A 22,235-nucleotide genomic window follows, 5' to 3' on the forward strand; every position below is an offset into this window, starting at 1 on the left:
GTGCATTTTGGAGAAAGATATATTGTTTGCTCTTGACAGAGTTTTCTAAAGCAAGATACCTCCAGAGCTGAACCCGTATTTTAAGAGAAATTCACATTTGTATCCTTTATTGTGATATTTGCAGCAAGTCTACAGCTAGTAACAGTCTCTGCCCTCAAGCTATAAAGGAGTAAGGCTCCATTGTTGGAGAGAGAGCAGCCTTTCTGTGTGAAAGGCTGAGATGTGGTAGGCAAGATGAATAGTGCTTAAAAGCAGTGCTTGCGGTGCTGTCATTTAGAACAGGAACACTGAGGATTTAAACGAAAGTGAAAGGCATCGTAAATGAATCCTTTAAAATTGGTCAAATTTTCAGCTGCCTAAAATAACAAGTTTTCTCCATTGATATGTTCATTGAGTAGGAGGAAAGTTGGGAGGGGATGAATTCCCCGAGGGAGGAGGTGCAGATAGTTTGTGAAAACAAGGTGTGGTCAGTGATTCATAGAGAGACACATCCAGGAAACTCCAGTAAACAGCAATCTTGGCTCCAAAGTGGTGAATTTCCTTCTTCTTTATTTTCTTTTAATTATTTTCCTTTTTTTTCCTTTTTTATTTTTGAGTGGAGGGAAAAAACCAGCATCGCTAGATTGCTCCATTCCAAACATTAGTCAAAAAGACTCAGACGCAGATGGCTACACAACTGGAGCTGTTCATTACAAAACCCCAGCCAGGAGGAACAGCTTTCAGGTTTAGCTTTTCTACCTGCTATTGGGGTCAGGTTCACCAGGGTTTGATCGAACTGAGGTTGGAATACAATTTTGGATGGCAAAAGAGTGGATTTTTGCAGGCCCTCATGATTATTTTTTTTAAAGTTGAGCTTCCTTTGTGTTGAAAGGTGAAATTGAGTGTCCTCCACCCTGTTAACAAGGAACGAGAGAGAGAGATGATTCAGTTCTTGCGAACCGATACTGCTGAGTTACACACATTTCTTCATGCAGCTTTAGTTGTTTGTCTGTATTGTTATAGTCTCATGTTGCAGCAGAACCGCTAGACACAGGCACTGATCATGGGTGTGTAAATCTGCTTGAGGATACCCTGTGTCAGTGAATACTCGGCTTCCTCCCCATACTTTGTGTGCGTAGGTGTGTGCTATGTTCTATAAAGAACCTGTGATATTGCTAAATATTAGTGGTGCATTTTGCTTTGCTGTGCGTTTGTAAAGGTGAAAGGTGATTGTGCAGGAAAATGGAACAGTATATTTGCTGTGAGACAGGCACTAAGAACTCACTCCCATGCTCAGTTATAATTCATGACTGTACTGGTGGGAAGCCCTTATCCCTCTGTGGAGTTAATGCATCTCTACTGTAGCCTGCTGAGAGCACCCTGTGTCCCCTCCCACCATCTGTGCATTCACTTGCGTGCTTTCTCTCTCTCTCTTTACTCTGAGATCTCTTGGTGTTAAAACTGTCAGACTACTACTGCCTGGTAAAGGTGGCTTTATGATGTGTATTAATGTTGAATTGTCATTTAAAAGGTGAGGAGGTAGGAAAGGGATATGTTACCATTTGTTTTAAGCTCTTGTTAGAAAACGCTGACGAGCAAATAGACAGAAAGTTAGATTTGTTACTTCAAACAGCAAACAGCTTTGAACAGTGCATAGAAATTGCCACAATGTAGGGTAAGAGCTATTGATGGCAAATTCATCTTTGTTCCCAATCTGGGCATATTTTGCTGTTTCTTGGTACCGTGGATCTCTGTTTCTCCCTGTCAAGATCCGAACCAATGGCATTGTAAATTGAATAATATTTATTTACTCATCAGCTGGCTTAGCTGACAACTATTTTATTTTCTACGAGTCGATCTCCTCTTTTATCTGAAAAGCTCTCTTGAAGGCTGCAAGTTAATTGCTTCTATGCTACCCGAGACTTGAAATTCATGTGACCCAGTGCTATAAGCTAGCGCAATCTTACTTAAATAGGTAGTGTACGAAGATTTTTTATTATTATTATTATTGCTGTAAGGCACTGTCAGAAGACCGGTGAGACTGTCTAGCTTCGAAAGAACTGAACTCAGTTCACAGAGGTTTGAGATGATGCTTTATCAACCTGGCATCTTACCGCAATATTAGACTCAGAATGTGGTTAAAAGACCGTGTACTTGACTGTCACGGCAATATTAATTTGCAGTGTTTCACTGAATGTAATCTTATGTAGTCTATTGTTTGTATTCCTTTAAAACTTATAAATCAAATCCAGACCTGGAATACCAGTGTATGAACTTAACAGATGTGCTGCCATAAGGGACCTACTAGGTTATAAACTGCAGAAATGATCTTTTTCTATTTCAGATTCCTAGCTTATTCCAGGGAGATTTAGGAACCACAGAAGTAAGGTGGAAGGTCACACGTTAGGACGGTAGCACCCACCCAGCACTTGACGTTGGGTGTAATTGTCAAGAAATCCACCTCTAATCGTTTCATTATTCAGTCATAGCATCTTGCCGAAGCTCCCGAGCAAAAGTAGGGCAAGAATGACTTCAGTAGCTCCGTGTCCAGGTTTTCTTAGGTGAAAGATCACTTTGAGATGACACAGCTGAGTAGTCAGGCTGAAATCCTAGTTGGTATTTTATTAATTTTGCACCAAGATAAATCCTGAAATTCTGACAAACTCCATGACAGGTGAAATTCCTTCTTGCAGAATCTGCTCAGCAAGAGGCTGCTCATTTCGTTCTGTTCGGAGGCAGGCAACAGGAGGGCAGCTTTATAATCAGCCCTCAAAGGAGCCCCGGCCGCCCCAGAGCCTTGGACTGATTGAATAACTCCTGGGCCTCTTCCCCTAGGCCTCCATCAGCAGGGGTCCTGTGGAAAGCAATCTCCCGCAGACTGGCACTGAAGTGAGCTTTAAACTACTATTTTCTGCTCTCCAGAGGAGCCTGGAGTACTAAAAGATAGATGGACTGCAGATATTTTATGAGAAACTGTCAGAAGAAGAGCAGAGTAAATGTTTTTTTTCCTCCTTCTTTGAGTCACACGCTGCATCACTGTAGAATTTTTTCCAGAATCTTTTACACGGAAAGTTTGAAATTAATTGGTTGCTAACCTTAATTTCGCCCCCCCCCTCCTTTCTTTTTCTTTTTTCCCTTCCCTCTTCCTTTTTTTTTTTTTTTTTCCTTAAATATTCACTAGGAGGCCCTTTGCTTAACCACAGTTGCAGAAAATCAGTACCATTTGCACTGAAATATTTATAATGACAGAATGAAAAATTGGATTCATTTTCTGGCCTGTAGCCGAACAGTCTGCAACTTTGCGCAGCATTGTTTAGCATCTCTCATTCCTTCCTTTCATTGGGGTCGTTTTCAGACACACACGCACGCGCTGCCCATGCTTCAGAGGAATGCTTAGCAAAACACAGAGCCATTTTTAATCTCAGCCTTGAGAAAACAACTTGTCTCCAACCTTGCCACCATTTGTGGGGGGAAGCGAAGGCGGGGGGAGGGGGTCCCCGGGAAGCGTGTAGAATCCTTCTTACAGGAGAGATTATAGAGGATGACATGCAGTAATCTGTCCTCTACAGCAAAGCAGTGTACAGCTGGAATACAGCAAGTTGCTTTGGTGTGTTGCAGGGGAGGCAGGGTGGATTTAGCACCGGGCTGGGTAGCAGGATCTCTCCGGTAATCCCTGTTCTGCCACCAATTCCCTCAGTGGCCTTGGGAACTCGTTTGCCCACGAAGGAAGAGGTTGTCAAAAGCTCCCTTTTGTGCGTGAACACAGGCTGTGGCTGTAAAAATGCCCCGTGCTTCTTTGCACCTCTAGAAAACAGAGGATGCTGGAACTGTACATATTTACTTCCCTCGCAGCAATGGTGTGAAGGTGAAGTGGTTGATGTTTGCAAAGTGCTTTGAAAATGAAAGTGCAGATCCTCGGGCTCCAATTTGCATCCCCTGCCAGTATAAAAGGTACCTTAGTCAGACAGCCAAGGATTCCCTCAGTACGCAGCAATTCCTGTTTATTTTGCTGGCTGGTTCTATATCACTCCCTTTTGGTCCTCACAGACGTGTCTCAGACTCTGATGAATTCCAGGGATTTCTAATTGATACATCAATCCCGTGGGGGTTATGATGAGCTAGCATAAATTCGGGCAGCCTTATGAACGCTTTAACGTGCACTGAGGACTATGGCGGCCCAAGATTTGAATGTCTAGGCAGCATGGATTCACAAAAATATACAGTGGCTGTACAGGAGTTAGTCTGAAAATATATACAATTTAGCAGAGAATGATAAGTCTCTGCAGATGTTGGACCGTTGTGCAGAAATTAATAGAGAAATATATCTATGAAAATATAAGGTTTCATATCTATGAAATTCTAAGGGTTTCAAAAACCCATAGAAATGATTCTCTGGTGAGTTCTGTAGACTGTCTTGACAACTGTGTTAGCTTCCGGAAAAGCCCTGTGGCCAAAATGTTAATCCCTGATGCCTATAAAGAGGTACCTTGAGACCATACTGGGTCCCCTGAGGAAAGGGGTTGGGTGCGGGGGTCGGATTCTGCAACGTGTTGAGAATCCCCTGAAAACGTAACTGCCAGGAATTGCCTGTCAAGGTTCAAAAATGTCATCTTGCTGACTTCACCTGTATCAAATTTACGACATAGCTTTATTGCTGATAGCAGGTATCTGTGTATAGTACTAAATTCTGATCTCTATTCCACATCACTCATCTGAGCACAAATTTTTTATTTATTTGGTTCCTTCTGTTCAGGCTTCAAAATGTTGGCTCCCTCTCAGTGGTCTTAGGAGCACAGCCCGAGCAGGTGTGCCTGTAAGCAGTAGGAAGGGACAGACATCTGCTGTAAACGTCAGTGCAGCTCAGTTAACACTGCACAGCGTTCTGTGGTTTGCGGCAACGCATACTTTTTATCATTCAGAAGTTTCTTACCAACTTGCAGATTTGCCTTTTTACCATGTTCCCCGAGATAGTTTGACAGGTCAGCCTGAAGTGATGAGCGTTCTGACACAAACTGCATTGTGTCTTAGAAATTTTGCCTGCAGTTGTTTTACTGTAGTAGTGCTTTGATTTGGAGAGGAACTTTCTACAAAGTGGTGTGTTTTAGGGTATAACAAAAAAAATTCCAATATTGTGCTGCACGTATTACTGAGATTTTCTGCTTAACCCCTATTATTGCTTTCTGGTTTTCTTTTTTTTCTTCATGTATGTAAATGGAGAACAGTATAATTATTGTAATTTTTAACAGTTACTGAGAAGCAAAAATAATAGAGATGAGTAAGAACATGAGCTTTAATTGCAAATACTAAATATGTTTTTAAACTGATGTATTGAAATCAGATTGCCATGGCAATTTAATGACATTTTAAGGGAAGCCATAGACCCAGAGTAGGGTTCTTTCAAATCCAGAAATATTTCTTTGGTTGAGATTACCAGAACACAAATATACAGGTGTGTAAAATGCCTTAAGATGCTGAAAAGATTTGCAGGGACAATAGACTACAGACCACGGTGAAGCGATAGTAGAGATCTAATGGGGTGGTGCAGAACTGTTACTGAACATCAGGGACTGTAAGAGTAGCCCCCAAACAAATGTTTTATCTCATTGTGGAAGTCAGTACCTGTCTGGGAAAGCTGCTTTCTCTGTGGGCCTGAACCGTTGTGTTGGTTTTGTTTTTCTGTTTGGAGTGCCAGTCTGTTTACTGAAGTTATTAGTTTATAAATTTTGCCAAGGTAAAGTAACTGTGAGAGCTTTAAATTAGAATAAGTGCCACTTCTGTGTGGCAGGTTCCTTTGAGGGCTGATTAGAAAGCAGGCCTCCTGTTGCCTGCCCCTTTATGCATGGCACTGTTGCTGTGTGTACTTGTTTATAGCTTACCTTTGAATTCATATGTGTGCACTGTGGTATGATGAATCGCCCTCCGATAGCGAAGATTCCGCTTTTTTTTCTGGGATCAAGCTAATACTTCACTTTAAAGAGTTATTTTAATTAGGTGGGTTTTATTGTAATGAACTAAAATTAACTTGGAGTAGCAAATTATGTAAGATTGCAAGGGTTATAGATTGGCCTCACCATAGCTACAGCACATCTTTTTGTAAAGGAATTAAACTTCTGTATTTCAGACACCTTGGAACTAAACATAGACAGCAAATGAGTGTAAGCGACTTTCCTCCTAAATGTGACTCTTTTCCCTCAATCAGAAGGTTACCACACTAAAAAACAGCCCTAATGGGCAACAAGGGGTGAAAGCAGCAGCTGCAGGAGGCTGGATGCCCTAGCAGGGGATAGCCTAGGAGACAAGAGTACCATCACAAGCCAAATCCGGGGGGGGGGGGGGGGGGGGGGGGGGGGGGGCGGGTGGTTCTTCCATTTCTTCCACTGTCAGTGCAGGGTCAAGGCAGGATCTAATGACACGTCTGACTTGCAACGTGTCACTGGCCAGCTGTGTGACAGGAAACAGAATGACCAACCTTGAAGAATGACATTTTGTGGGAGGATACTTCTTCTCTCATGAGGAGGAAGGAAAAAAGCATAAAAGGATGCTTCTTTGTGTGGTACTTCTTGTTTCAGAAGGGGAAGTATTAAAACGGAGGAGTCGGTTTCCACTGTCTTGCCCCTTTTATAGGTTCTGAAAACAGGGGAAAGTGAGAGTAAAATTCCTCCCATTTAGCTGTGGTCAGATTTCACACATCTTTTACACAAATGCAAATGACAACAAAGCGGAAGACAATAGAGAATCCAGACTTCTGCATTTTACAACCAACGACCACAATGACAAACATAAAATTTTATTGTCCTGGTACCACATGTCAGTAAATGCTCCAGATTTACTGATTTGCAGTGTGTATCCTTACAAAATTTAGAGAAGTAGTGACTTTGTTATGAAGGGCAAAATAGCATTCTGGTCTCTCTAAAAGTGACCTTTACAACATGGAGTTTCTTGGACTGAAAAGGAGGGAACTCAGATGAGGTTGCTCTAAGAACAAAACGTTTCAACATAGGGTTCTTAACTGTCTAACTATATAGCAACTATGAAGAGATAAAAATTGTCCTTATTTTCTTTTCCAACAAGTAGACTCGTAATTCACACACACACCAAGCCTGACACATAAGCACTGTCCCAGTTCCCACTATTCCTTCTTTGAAGAGCTGTAGGAATGAGGACTGTAAGATATCCAAGATGGGCTGGCACAGTAACCAGTTGTGAAGGAAGTCAGAGAGCAAAAGCCATGGGGGCCTCTGCTTATCAGCTCAGAAGTCTTTGGCCGTTACCATCGAATCTGATCAATCTAGCTTTCCTTGCAAACTGTCGTGGAGGAAGAAGATGCATCAATGTGTAACAGAGTTCAGGGCATTTAGAAGAGGAGGAGAGGCAGCAGAACCCCATAGTTTCTCCTTTTCTTTCCTACACGTTTTAAAATTGAGATACCATGGACAAGGGGACATATTTTCACTTGCGTTCTGGATTTTGGAATCCAAAATACACACCAGTCCACTTAGACGTCTTCTTAACCGGGTGTATGTATGTATGCTTACTGGCTGGATAACTACCAAATACGATTTCCATGTACAAAAGCCAGGTTTGGTGATTTTAAAACTGGTCTGATTCAGGGTTTGCTTTTAGCTGAGCAAAAACGGTGTTAGTCGCTTTGAGTTAATCTGGGGCTCATCCATAACCTCCAGCGTGCTGAGTGCTGTTGTACAAGCCCCCACGCACCGGCTGGCAATGTGCGGGGAATCCAGATTCCAGGCTGTCCCTTTGTCACCTGGTAAGCACAATACCCAGCGTTATGTCACCAGGTAGGGAGGTGAACTCGGTGATCGATACAAGCATGGGATGCGTCTGTCCATATAATAAGAAAGCAGACAAGTTACAGCGCTTTTCTTTCAGGGTGTATCAAGAAACTTGTAATTTCACTTGTAATTTTGTTCAAAGGAATTCTTGTACATGCACCTATGGAAAACGGGAAAGGATGATTGTTTTAAAGGTTGCCCTTTGCATATAAATCACAGCTCTGTGTGCTTCCCCATTTTAATTGGGTGACCTTTTGAATCCTATGGACAGGAGCTTAAATTCTGGACCTGCCTGGTTTAAGATTTGAAATCAATTCATGATCTAGCAGTTATTCTGCTTTAAATCAGAGACCCCCGAATGGAAATTTGAGAAGAAGTTCCACTTGGAAGGTTCCTTCTCACAACTCATAGAAAACTTTGTTGCAGACCGAATAGATGTGTTTAAAATTCAGATTCATTTGTCAGTTTAATCCCTGAAAAGACCTACCAGGATTCAGTGAGTACGGGAGAAACAGGAGAAGCAAGAAACGTATAGTTTCCAACGGGACATTTCTGTGCAATTATCAATTTATGCTTCCATTATTTGTCACTAATTACTGCACTGAGCTGTTAAATATTTAATAGTAGTTTGTTTAATTGGCTTTGACCTATAAAGGAATTTGTACATAGTGTAGCTCCAGTTCCAGGAGCCAGTTCCTCACTCCCAGCTAGGTAAATTTGTATTCACGTAAGATGAATGCATATTGTCAGACGAGGGGTTTTGTTTTTGTTATTTGGGTTTGTTACCTCTCTCTCTCCCTCACAGATTTTTTTGTCTTTAAGGTATCGAAAAGTGGAGCACAATGTAGGAGTGCTGCTTGTGGATGTAAAATGGGAGGAGGTCAAACTTAAACTTGTTTACAGATGTTGTAGTTTAGAAAGCACCAGCATGATAAATTAAACATAACAAAGAAAAAAATTAAAGCAGAGCAACAACTAGCCCATGAACACATGTGTCTGTAAAACACCGACTTAGTCCCTGAATATCTTATTAGGCAGTATTGCCTATCAAAGCTTGTTGTCCCCTGTTACTCTGTTGTACAATAGCTGCAGATAAATCTGTAATTCTTCAGCATTGGGTTCTGCTTGCTCTTTGCCTGGCTGTGTTTGACAGGATGAAGAGACTTCTGGCTGTGGCCTCTGCAGAGGGTGTGCAAGAATCAATCAGTACATGAGCAATACTCACTTTGTTTTAAACCCTACAGGCCTTGGTCTATTCTTACTTGTCCCTATCTTGAAAATCCCTTGATTTCAGAGGCGTTTCTCTTAATTTATACCAGGATAATCATAACCATATTCTAAAGTAATAAGACTTTTGATATATTTCTCAGAAGTGCCTCCTTTTGCCTTTTTTGTTTAAGCTTTTATTTCCACTTAATGAACAATTTTCTTACTGGGGAAGGATGCTTGTGTATTAATTTCAAACATTTGCAGTATCACAAAAGCCTTGTTTTTCTACAAACAAGACTTAGGCCTGGATCCTGATTAGCAGTACAGACCCATTGCAGCATAAAAGAACAGGAAGGCTTGCCATGGTTTCAGTGAATTCCTGTGAACATGTCCTAACCATTGCCCTCTCTCCCCCCGTCACCATCATCTTATGGTTTATGGGGGTAATACGTGCACCTTGCCCATGCAGCCAGGCCCACCTTGCCTGAAATGGAAGAGGTTGTCATAAGTTCCATTGCATTTCAGTACACACCAAACAGGGTAAGGGAGGCTTATGGAAGGCTATTGCCTGGCACCATAGTTTATAACAGCCTTGGAGCTACTCTGATTTATGTCAGAGGCTTAACCAGGAGCCCCCTGCCAACACTCGTAATGAGGAAGGTGCAAGGATGGTGAACAGACACTTGTGTTTGTGTCTGTTCTCTTCTGGTGACAATGATGAAGGTCTTATTTGCTGTACCTAGGAATATATGTCGTTCTTTTCCATACAACAAATCTGTGATATACGTACTCACATATAATAATGAATCCAAAAGGAATCATTGACATTTTACTAGTGACTTACTGGAAGTCTCTGAAGAAAAATAGGTATCAGGGGTTTTGGTTTGGTTTTGGCTTTAATTTTCAGTTTGCATCCCTGAGAACATGCTATCCGATTTGAGGGTTTTTTTTATGGGTAGATTTTCCCCAGGCCAGCTGGAAATGCTTGAGCAGAAGAACCAGAACACTGAGAGTTTTACATAAATACTATAAAGAGTACTATCTGATTAGCAGTCACGCCATTTCAGAGACATTAATATAATAACAAACCACATAGGTTAGGCGAACTAATTTATGTGAATAACTGCAATTCAGTGTAGACTTCCCTAAACAACAACAGTGGGCAGTCGTGACCTAAGATGGCCATTTAATTGGCCATCATGTCTGAGAACAGACCTGATTCTCAAAGGCTGGTAAATACCAACTCACCACACATAAGTGGTATTTATGGGAACACAGATTCTCTTGGGATTTGGCCCCTTCTTTGTTGTGGACATAGCTCTGGTTTAGTTCAGATCAAATCCTTATTCCCTTGGGAATCTCGAGTTTCAGAGACTGTATTTTGTTAGGTTTATGCTGGTGATCAAACTTGGCCTGGATGAAGCTCCATGCCTACTTCAGTGCATTTAAAAATTCATTGATACTCCTCCTGCTCTGCCAGTTGCACTGCAATACTGGAGATGCTGGTGGCAGGAACACCTTGCCTGGAATTTTTTTCTGTTCTGCCCAGAACTCCATAGTCTCCATTTGACTTCCTGCTTTTCACCTATGAAAAGTTATTAGACATCATGTCCTTTCCAGCTCCCTCATTCACTTAGGGTAAGGGTGACCACTGAAATCTGAATATATATTCATTTTTGTGTCAGAAACATTGTAATTCCTGGAATGAAAGACATCAGAAACATTTGTTAGTTCCAAGATTTAAGATATAACAATTTAAATTAATTTCTTGTAGTTTGTGTTTTATGAAAGGAAGGAAGGGGCACGGAGGGAAAATAATTTATGGTCACATCATCTGTTGGTGAGCTTCAACTGAAGTTGCTCCTTTTGTATGTCACTTTTGTGAAAAATACCAAAATGTATACAATCTGAGTGTTCATAGGTGCTCTGTCAGGACAATTAAGGATTATAGCATAGAATGGACCTAGATGTGTCCCTAAACTTCAGTTAATTCATTTGGTGGAGATGGACTGTGGAAGTGGTTACCCTTACCATGGGAAGACAAATCCCACCTATACTACCTTTTTACCTGTGTAGCAGCTGAGCCTGAGAAGCCCATGTAACAGAATCTTCTTAATTGCTTGCAGCAGCAGTGGCCTTAACATTTGGGGGCACGGAAAGTAAGTTTACTGCTTTCAGATGCTTTGAAACGGCCCAGATATTCTACTGAAATCAGCTCCTGACTATGCAGATTTGGTTTCATGTGTGATTTGGGGCTGACTGAGCCTCTTCCTCTCCTGGGATGAACATCAGGAAAAAAAATCCTAACCCTGAGGTCTGTGAAGCTGTGAAATAGTCTCCCAAGAGGAGCATTGGAAGCTCTAATTAAAATTGGACTGGGCAAAACACTTCAAATTACACTATAGGCAATAATCCAACGCTGGCAAGATGGGTGGAGAAAACGCCCTAATGGGTCTTTTCTGTCTTTATATTCTATGAATTCTTCTTCTTCTCTTTTATTATGCTATTCCACCTTTTTCTTTAATGGTGACACAGTGTCATCTAGAAACTATTATAAGATACTATTGTGAGCTGAGTAAGATGATGTTAAATGTCAAAAGAAAATGCAACAGTTTCTCTGTGGGTCCACAGTGATTATACGGAGACAAGAAAAAGAGAAACTGACTGTAAGCGAGGGACGCCAGTGCAGTGTTTCTGGTCAGTAAGACAGTGGCAAATGCCTGCAATACACATGTTTATCATTTTGACATTACATTTCATATTCTCTGCTTATGAAGAATAACCACATTCCACCAAACATAACACAGGTGTGGAAAAGTCATTTACTGTAACAGCCTACATCACTCAGATTGCTGGAGACATCTTCTATCCAAATGTTTCAAATGTCCCCAAAGACCTGGACTAAATAATATCTTTTTTACATCTTAATTTATAGTATGCATTTAATCTTAGTATCTCACAAATCTAAATATCTCATCAATTTAGTCTTGGGTATAATCATATTACAGTTTACCAGGAAAGAACATTGCCACAATATAATGGGGCTTTGACAAGAAACTCCGTGCCGCAGTACTGAAGCAGCACAAGTTTGAAGAAAGAGCATAGCAAGCAACCTTTTCTGAGGCTTTTCTTAAAGTTATAATTATGTCTGAATAAGTTTCATTTATTTGTTTTTGGTGTTACCACGTAATACTCCTCTTCCCTCCTCCCCCTGCCTTTCCCCGTGATGCAGTATTTCAGCAGCATCCGATGCAGAGTTTTCTGTGTGAGAGGTCTGACATCATGACAACCGGTTAAGTAACAAAGCATCAGACCGAAGTTCTGGAAACCATGTTGACACTGTGAAACTGCATTTTTGATTCGTCATTACCACTGCACTTCAGGTTTTGCTCGGCTTGCCTTTTCCGTGAGCCTTTCTTTCTTTCTTCCCCTTTGGTTCTGGAAAATCCAACACCCTCTTGTTAGCTGCAGACAGTTTGAAAAGTATGGTACGGGGTAAGAAGTTGGAATAAAAAGAAGGGAAGAGAAGCAGAAAATCTTGATTAGAAAGTATAATTTAATAGAACGTGTATTGAACCAAATGTATTGATTAATGTGGAAGATATAGTACTTATATTGATTCAAACTAGAGATTTAGTACTAAAAGCTGTAAGCCAAAAAGCTGTTGCAGATTGCTACAAAAGTCAGTTTAATGCTGTCCTTGAGAATGCCTTCACAAAGAAATTCTTCTAATGTTTGAGGAGTAGGTAGAATGCGGTATATGTCAGTTTGATCCCGGAGGGTTTTATTTTGTACTCTAATAGCTGTTACGAGCCTACATTATATCCAAGGAGTAATTTTCCTTAGGGGTGCCCAGCTCGCTTTGTGTCAATATTCTAGCATTTTAAGTCACGTACAGTATATGCTTCTGGGAACAGTGCAGGAGCCAGCCAGACTCATAATGGTCTGCATTCATTAATAAAGGCAGAAGCTTCTGTCCCTCCATTGCCCACTACAGGGATGCCTCCCTGGTCTTCAGGGACCCGTACAGACACATTTAAAGAAAGCTTTATTTTGAGTGGGCAGGAGATGAAATGCAGGACTTGCAGGCATTTCCTAAGTCAGCTATATGCCCGAGCACAGGGGTGACCTTAATGGGTCAGAGAAGAATGCAGGTCAAAAGACTTATTATCCAGCCTGTTGGAAACCAATTGCTTTTGTTAAAAAAAAAAAAATTGTAGCGCTTAAAGGTTGATAGTAATGTAGAGTTCTGTTTTACAACCTGGAACTGTATTGCAGCATGGTGGGGCGCATTTTTTTTATTTTTTAATGCAAAAAAATAGTCTACACAGCGTATACAGATACATAGTGTACACAGATAAAGGATTCCAGATAAGTGATAACATGTAGGGTACCATAATTACTTAATCAGTGATGATTGATTACTCATGTTTGTGTTCTTGAACTACGGAAAAAAATAACATGCTGATGTGTTACTGTTACCATCTGTTGAAATAATGTGTCTACATTTCATCTTTATATTTCTTCATGTGTACCCTCTTTGCACTGTTTATCAGGTACAACCATGTATTTTTTCATCTAGTCATAAAAAACAGAAGTCACATTTAAATTGAATGCAACCGCAGTTCGCATTGAGGATTCTAATGGGCTAGTGAGTCTGTGGCTATCTGTGGATATTTTTTTTCTTCGTTAATTTTGATGCTGTGGGCAGGAAGTTTTTGCTTCCTGCTAATACTTCTCGTGTTCTATCTGAAACACAAAGACATACACCGAACAACAAAAAGTATTATTACCTCCTTTGTCTCGAGCACTTCTGCAAAGAAACGTTTTTATATTTTTTTGTCAGGGAGATTCTTCCATCTGGTATCATTGTGAAATCTTTGCGTGTTTTTAACTCCTTAACACTAACAACAGGGTTATCTCAAAGCATTTTTCTCCAGAAAAGTGGTGGCATATAATTTTATAGCAGTTCACATAACAGTTGGGATCCTGGATTCTGCTAACAAAAATAATTATCTCTAGGAGCAGGGCAAATGCATTTTAAGAGTTTATTTTGCTTGTGAAATATATTGAATTCAGGTTTTCACAGGCAACGTACCTGCTTTCCGGATAATGCCGAGACAGAGAAATTGGGGATGTAGGAGTTTTCCTGGCTGGGTTTGTGTCTCACGCGGTAACAAATGCAGTGACGCACACCCCTCCTGCTTCGCTGTTCCTCCATCTTGTGCATGCAAAGCTTGCATTTGTCTTTGCAAACTAGTTCCTCCTCATGAAATCACAGCTCTTGGAAACGTTCATGTAGCTATTGCTGAAGTCCAAGAAAGATTATGTTAAGAAAAAATACTTTTCCCTTTCCATGGCTAAATAGAAAATTGAAATTTTTGCTTCGCGGTGACGCTACCTCATAATTAAACAGATGTGTTTATGTGCAATCGGATTTGGGGGAGGCAAAGAAGGGGAGCATATGATATCTCCTGCACTTAGTCAAATGACTTCTTTTTGGCAACTGGATGTACTAATCGTTCCGAACTCAGGCAGACTAGTTTGAAGTTTCTGAAGTAAGCGTGTTTCGAGCTTGTGTGGTGTGTTTTAGTGAAGGGCAGCGCGCTCTCTGAGCGGCACAGGGGATCTCGACTGTAATATTGTGCTCTCCCTGGGTGTACCGCACTCCCGTGTCCCTGCCGTGTCCCTGCCGTGTCCCTGCCAGTGGGAGCTCCAGATTCTGCTTTCCCCACCTGCCTGAACTCCCACTGCCTGGGAGGCAGGGAGCTGGCTGCACACAAGGCAAAGAGACTATCAGAGTCGAGATCTGCTGTGTGGATAATGGAGGAGAATTTTTGCCCTAAATTTTTAAACACAACACCCCTCATAAAAACAACAACAGTTCATAACTGGGATTAATGTTTGCAATTTTCAGTCACTTAGACATGGGGTCTCCAATAGATGGCTTTTGGTGGAGTGGAATATGGCTCTCTGTGGGATTACAGAATTTTCCTCCTTTTCTTATCTCTCTCCTTCCATCCTTCCCCTGCTTGTCTTGTCCGTGTTATGCTTCTGAAGTGCTTCCACTTTGTATTTTTTTGCCGCTTAGCCAAATAGGTATTTCTCCCTACTCCCTCATGTTAATTACTCTGTAAAACGTGTTTTGTTCTGTTTACAATAGGTATAGTTGCCTTTTTAAGGCCTAAACTGCTCAAAGCATTTCCTCGTGTTCTTATCCTGCCCTGTCTCGTTTTTCTCTGCATCACTTGTTTTTTTTTTTCCTATTATCTCTTCGTTATCTCTAGAGAATCTCATTTTGTACCAGGCCATGGGAGTCAGGGACACTGAGAGCAGGGGCAAGTCAGGCCTTATGCTGTGCTTTGTTTTGTCTCCTTCATATTTGGGCCTTTTTATTTTTTAATCAAAAATGTCATTGCAGCCAGAGTTACGGCTACACTTCTAAAACACCTTTTCACTGCTTCATATGTAACTGTTCATCCAGTCCCAAACTGATTATGCATTTTTCACTTAGTGCAAAGAAATAAAAAATGGGCATGACTCACATGCTTGCTCTCAGTAGATTAGAAACAAAAGATAATACACACACCCCCCAAATATCTCTCTGCAATGTCACAACTGGTATATGACTTCACTCACTCAGAAGCAGAGAAAAAATCAGAATTCAGGCTGCCACCCTATATTTAACTTGTCCTGTTGTTTCTAGGTACTGCAGGGCCTCCAATAAGCCTGTGGTGTTATGCTGTAAGTGCTGCAATAAATGGACACAACAGGATGACAAAAGGGCTGACTGTCAGGCTTAACTCTTAATTTCCTTGCTTTTGTGGTTTAAAGTCAGAGCCTATTACCTGTGACCAGCCAACAGTTTCATTTGCAGCTATTGTTACTGCTTTACAGCATTTTGAAATGATTTTATGGGAAGGATAAGAAGATAGGTGAAATCAAGTGGTAGAGTGTATTTTTTTAACACTCTCTGGCCTTGGACAGTCTGGAATTCCTGCCATCAGCATTAAATCATTTTGTATTCACATCTGGAAATTGCATCGTTAAGTGTCACTGGGTCATTTTCCTTTAATCTTGAGAATGGCACTACATTAAAAATTCCTGAGTCTTACAGTAAGATCCTTTCCTTGCCAAATGTCCCATGAACTATTGTTTGTGTGCGTGCAGAGTTTAGGGAGAGAGAAGGAGGAAGGGAGGGAGAACCATCAGGTTGGTCTGCAGTCACGCTGTATTTCACATTTGTTTCACCAAGACTGTTTTCATGTGCCTTTTCATGGGTGGCTCCGGAGGGTATGGTTCAGTAGATGTTCACTTTGTTGAAAATGATGACTGTCTTTTGGGAACAGGTTCATCCTGAAGTGCGTTAGTCCAAAGGGGTTTTAAGACAGATTAACTTAATAAAGCCGAGTGAAAGGACTGGACGTGCTGGGAGCAAATTACGGGACATGACACCCGTGCCCTCTGGGTCACTGGCCCAAATCTGGCCCAGATTACTAGGGGGAAAATTCACCAGTAATCAGTGGCTGCCTTGTTGTCTGAGAAGGAGCGTTCACAGACCTTTTCCAGTTGTTTGTGGATCCAGTGTACATTGTAGAAAACACATATTAGATTGGATCCTTGCTCTTAGCTCGATGCTTGTGGAGGATCTGAGCCACTGCAGGCATTGAAATAGCATCTCTCATCCCCAAAAGTGGTCGACTCGATTAGGGCAGTGGTAGGAAAGATGGCGAAGCTTGTGTTTGCTGCTGGCTTTGGTGATTGCTTGTATGGGAAAGGAGAACGTCAGACTCCAAAGTCCGTGCGCTCTCACCTCACATAAGGCACTGCATTCACTTGAGGAAAAATACCTGTGGTTTTTGGTGACCAAAGGAAGAGCTGTGGCAGCCCCTCCTGTTTTCTCATCAGTCTTCGAGCTCTCTGCTAGGCACAGGATGACTCCTACCAGAATATACTGTGTATACTGTTTAAGGGGAAATAGATTTTAATGCAATAAAACATTTGAAGTGGTGCCACAGTCTAGGAAGCGCAGGCCAATTAGCATATTTTTGGTTTGTAAGCAGCAAGGTATTTTATGACAAATAAATGCACTTCTCATTTGCATAATGCATAAACCATGAGCCGTATGTAAACGGACACCAGAACCGCTGACCTGGTATGCAATTTCACCAGGGCAGGTCAGCCCAAACCGACCTAGAGAGAGTGTGTTGCCCTTCTTGTGGCACACAGAAAGAACATCGGTGTGAAACAGCTGGGGAAAACTCCCCTTTGATAATGACGCTTCTTCCGGACACTTCGGAACAGGGAGGGGTCAAACATACTCTCCAGTCCATCATTTTGTGAGATATGTTGGGAGAACTGTGTTTGCATCCTTCTTTCACACGGAAATAAATGCCTGTCCTGTGACTAAACTGTTTCTTTTATTTCTGTTACAGAACCATACGATGACCCAGCACAGCAGTTAGTGCAAGGCCCATCTCTTCCAGAGAATTCTTTGTGGCACAAAAAGGGAACACGTTTTACTCTTTGCACGAAACTTTCATTGTTAATGTATATTATTCAGAAACATTGTATTGTACCATAAAACTTGTATTATCGAAACTGTTGGATGTTCATGTGTTTGAACTTTTGAGCACCGGATAGAATTCCTGTATATAAAGTGTTGCACATGTATTATGTTGTCTGATACTAAAATGGTCTTATAAAGACAAGTGGACTTGGGCCCTATTCAAGAAAGATACAAATAATAATAATACTGTGTGAGGGGAAAAAAATAGCTTAAGAAAAAGTGTCATTTTCAAGGAGGAGGGAGAAGGTAATAGCTATGTTCCATTACAGCTCTGTTTGGCCTTCCTTTCGTTTAAACTTCAGTCTAAAAATCTCTCTTTTGGTATACAAACAGATGACTCCAAGACTATTTTTTATTGCTGAAGATTCGTGCAAAAAATACGAAGAGACTCTTTCTCACAGAGCAGGAACCCACAGTTGAATAAGGCCCATATATATATTTGTAAGCCTTGCGATATGACAGATAGCATTACCATATATGCAATAGTTGTTATGTAGATTGTCAAAGAAGTTTTTTTTTTTTCTGGATACCATTTGAAGCTTTGAGTGTTCAAGACTTTCCTTAATGATTTCACACGGCCAAATTCTTGAATCAGTTGAACTAACCTGTATGTTACTGTTATTAATGTTTACTCTGCGGTCTGAACCTGGAGATTACTGGAATTGTTTTCCAAAAGGAAATAAATTCAGTTTACCATTATGTGTGAGCGTGCTTGTGTCTTGTCTTTTTCCTTGGAAAGTAGTGTTATTATTACTGCTCCTGTAGTACTCAAAGGACCACCAAGATCTGGAGTCTCATTGTATCAGGACCTATCCACTGCTCAGCAGCAGGTCACTTTTCTCAGAGCTGGGCATTTAAATAAATGTAATTGTAGAAAACAGATCTGCCGGCCCACTGGAAAGCAATGTGTGCTTGAGGGAAATATTCACTGTTTTCTGGTTTTGTTCCTTAGTTTGTTTTATTTGGCAGTCTCAACAATTTCGTACCTGTACACTTGACATGTTGGTTGCCAGAGGAGTCGCTGCACATCTTCTGTGTATAATTATCAGTGTATTTCAATGTGATACTATTTAGTGAGTGGGGTCTAGTGCTGGCAACTGGGAGCCACCGCAGTTCTGCCAGTAGCACTGTTAACCTCACGTCCCTCACCCTCTCTTCTGCCATGGGAGAGGAATTGGAGGCGGCGCACGCCACGGGATGATGCCCACTAGCGCCGTGGCCCCGGGGGACCCGTCACAAGACCTCACAGCTTTTGGCTTCTGACTGCCTGCAATTTCAAGAAGAAGAAAGAAGCGGATAAAAACTCTCTTTGCCTATCGGTATCCCCCACTACTCCAGCTCACCTATGAAAGAGGACCAAAAAAACATTCTCCAGCTATTTTAGTGTCTTACCTTATTGCTTGAATTACTGGATTCATCCCACAGAAACCAGTGTTGCTGAAATACTGCAGTTAAAGAGCTGCACATCACAACAGTCCAAATGGCTGGAGCTGCTTGCCTATTGCTGTCAGGGTAGATATAAAGTGTGATTTCCAGTTTGCTGAATGTCACATTTTGACTCTCCACAGATGGAGGATGGAGAGGAAAGAACTAAAGTCTGAAAGTCTCTGGTTACCAGATATTCCAAGAAAAAATGTGTCACGTTTAGAACTCCAGCTTTGAGAATATTTTGCATATTTTACCAAACACAAAAAAGAATTTCCTGGGTTTTGTATGAATATCTCATTTGTGCTGACAAAAGGATAAATACAGGCACAAGTACACAAGGCTTGTAAAATGCCAGTTCTATTTATAAGTCAGAAACTGTTTCCATTCTTATTCTCATTAATATATTACTCGTCTCAGCCAAATTGAATGTGATGATATGTTCTTTATTTTTGACAGACACCTGAAAAGATATAAGACATTTCAGCCTTCATGTGTGAAAGTGTGACATATTGGTTAAGACTGAAAATAACATGTTTCTAGTAGAGTTCAAGTATATAAGAAATATTACACCCTACTGTTTTTGTAAATGCCAGAGTGCCACTGAGTTGAGACAGATGGTAGCTGGGAAAGATGCAATCTTATAATCAAAAGCTAAAATATGTCAAAAATATGTTAGCAAGCAAAACATAGCATATTACTAGCGTCTCATGTCATGACAGCTTGCAAAACATGCAAAGATGTTGAATTTCTAGATATGTAAATAAAAGAACAGTAAACAGAGCAACAGCAAATGTGATGAAGACTTTACGCATCGATTGTCCCTTTAGGTCGGTGCGGGGGAAGAGAGGGGTCTTACGGCCACAGGCAGCCCCAGGTGGCTTCTGAGACCTGGCTGCTGGTATCAAGTGCTGGCATCCTCTTACCTTTTCTAAAGTAACAGGTTTCTCAGTGATACCTAAATAGCTGTTTAAATAGATTATGGAAGACATCCGAACTTCCCAATGAGAACTGAGTATTCCTCGGGGAATTAGCACAGCATTTAGAAAAATCAACAGGAGAGGCAGATCATCTTACCTGTTGGAAGAACAGACATGGCTCTGTGTGTGTGTGTGTGTGTGTGTGTGCGCGCACGCATTTCAGCTATGGCATGCCTTTCTCTGTCCTGGGTCAGCAAAAGCTGAGCGAAGCCCTTGCTCATACCCTGAACCTAATGTGAAAGGATAAATTTGTGCAAAGGCTGTGGGGATAGATGGATGGACAAGGTATCCTTTTACCTCTGAGGCTGGCTTTATTCCCAAGATTTCAAGTGGACATGAGTTTTACTGTAAGTGATAGTTTAATAAAACGATTAGTCCTGCTGCTTGCTTGCCAGAGCTGTGTTTAGGAAATGTCACAGACCTAAAGCAGGTGTATATATATGGAATTTATACTGCAGAAGTGAAGCAATCTACACAGATAATATCTGAGTACAGGATTTATAAGGAAATGCATTGATTCTTTATCTGAACAGAAGATGGTCTGGGAATAAATGTGTATTAGGCCTTCTTGAAATTCAGCTACCTAAAAATAGGAGTTTTTACCATTTTCATAGCCGGTTGCCTAAGTTAGACTTTCCAGTCCATTTCAGGTGGTTCAGTTCACAGGGAAGTTAGTAGAACTTAGAATCATAGAAAAGTTTGGGTTGGAAAGGACCTTTAAATGTCATCTAGTCCAACCCCCCTGCAATGAGCAGAGACATCTTCAACTAGATCAGGTTGCTCAGAGCCCTGGCCAACCTGACCTTGAATGTTTCCAGGGATGAGGCATCTACCACCTCTCAGGGCAACCTGTTCCAGTGTTTCACCACCCTCAGTGTAAAAAATTTCTTCCTTGTATCTACTCTGAATCTACCCTCTTTTAGTTTAAAGCCATTACCCCTTGTCCTATCACAGCAGGCCCTGCTAAAAAGTTCTTATAAGGTCCCTTTAATCACCGGGAGGCTTCAATAAGGTCTCCCTGGAGCCTTCTCTTCTCCAGGCTGAACAACCCCAACTCTCTCAGCCTGTCCTCATAGGAGAGGTGCTCCATCCCTCTGATCAGTTTTGTGTCCCTCCTCTGGACCCACTCCAACAGGTCCATGTCTTTCCTCTGCTGAGGCCACGCTTCTTTTGACGCAGCCCAGGATGCGGTTGGCCTTCTGGGCTGTGAGCACACATTGAACTTCTTTGTTTCACTCCTACTCCAGGGCGCTCATTGCTTTTCCTGATTTAGGAGTCACTCTACAAACCCCAAAAAGAGTAGTTCAAAGTCTCTGCCTAGGACACCTTAACAATTATCACTTCCTTCTCGACAGCATGTGGAAAGCTGAGTCCTCTCCATGTCTCAGTGACTGGGCTTTTATTAGTAATTCTGGCATGACCGCTCACTTTGTTTCATTACCACTGTCCTCAACAACAGAAAAAGAGAGACGTCCCTTCCTTACCAACATATGGCACCTTCTATTTATAACAAGATTAACAATTCATTCACACCTTGATTGAATCCCGCTTTATTGAGATGTCACAACAGATTCTCACTGCCTGCAAAGGGAAAGACTTACAAATGTTAATATTGTGACAACCAGGACACATAAAAGTAAATGAATTATAATTGGTGACAATTAAAAATAGCTCGGTGTGAAAACAGAATACTGTGCTGCTGTTGCAGTCCTGTCTAGGATGAGGCAATGTGAAAGACTCCGCAGAATAAGACCGTCCGTGAATTCAGAAATGTTACCTTAACTCCTGTCTAATGTGTTCAGTCATACACTGATGCTCAATTAATGTTCACACGCCCTTTACATCTTAGTGGGCAATGTGCCATTCTCTTTAAAGTATTTGCTTCACTGCTCAGTAGCAGCACAAAAATAAACAAGTTTAGGCCTATGCTACCAATTCCATTTAGCGCATCCATTTTCCCTCCCCATCTTGCTTCCCTTATTTGTATGCAGAAGTTTTCTTTAATTATGATTATTGTTGTTGCTGTTGTTCTTAGTAGTAGTGAACTGTGAATGCTGTAGCAAGGCACTCCCCCAGGAGCCTGGGCGGTCCCCAGCCACCACCTCTTGTGTGCGGATCTTCTGCTGTGTGTGGCACACAAAAGCCTGACAAGGTCTCACTCATGTTTCAAAGCTCGCTCTCTTTTCAGAGCTATTTGTTATTGTCTCCACCATCACAAGTTTAAAAAAGGAAAGTTAATTAAATATGGAACAAGACTGAGCAACATCTTTTAAACCATCA

The 22,235-nt window shown here is 41.3% G+C and overlaps 1 protein-coding gene across 12 annotated transcripts in view; it reads left to right on the forward strand.

Moving 5' to 3' along the window:
• Positions 1-18,251, forward strand: part of ZNF521 (zinc finger protein 521) — a 233,584-nt gene extending 215,333 nt beyond the window's left edge. For all 12 annotated transcript variants that reach the window (XM_054189964.1, XM_054189963.1, XM_054189973.1 and 9 more), the window contains one exon: positions 17,417-18,251. In XM_054189964.1, coding sequence (XP_054045939.1) covers positions 17,417-17,446 — 30 coding nt within the window. In that variant the 3' untranslated portion in view covers positions 17,447-18,251. The remainder of the gene's footprint in view (positions 1-17,416) is intronic.
• Positions 18,252-22,235: the final 3,984 nt, after the last annotated feature.

This window comes from Rissa tridactyla, chromosome 2 (genome assembly GCF_028500815.1).
Source record: "Rissa tridactyla isolate bRisTri1 chromosome 2, bRisTri1.patW.cur.20221130, whole genome shotgun sequence".
In the NCBI taxonomy this organism is placed as follows: Eukaryota; Metazoa; Chordata; class Aves; order Charadriiformes; family Laridae; genus Rissa; species Rissa tridactyla.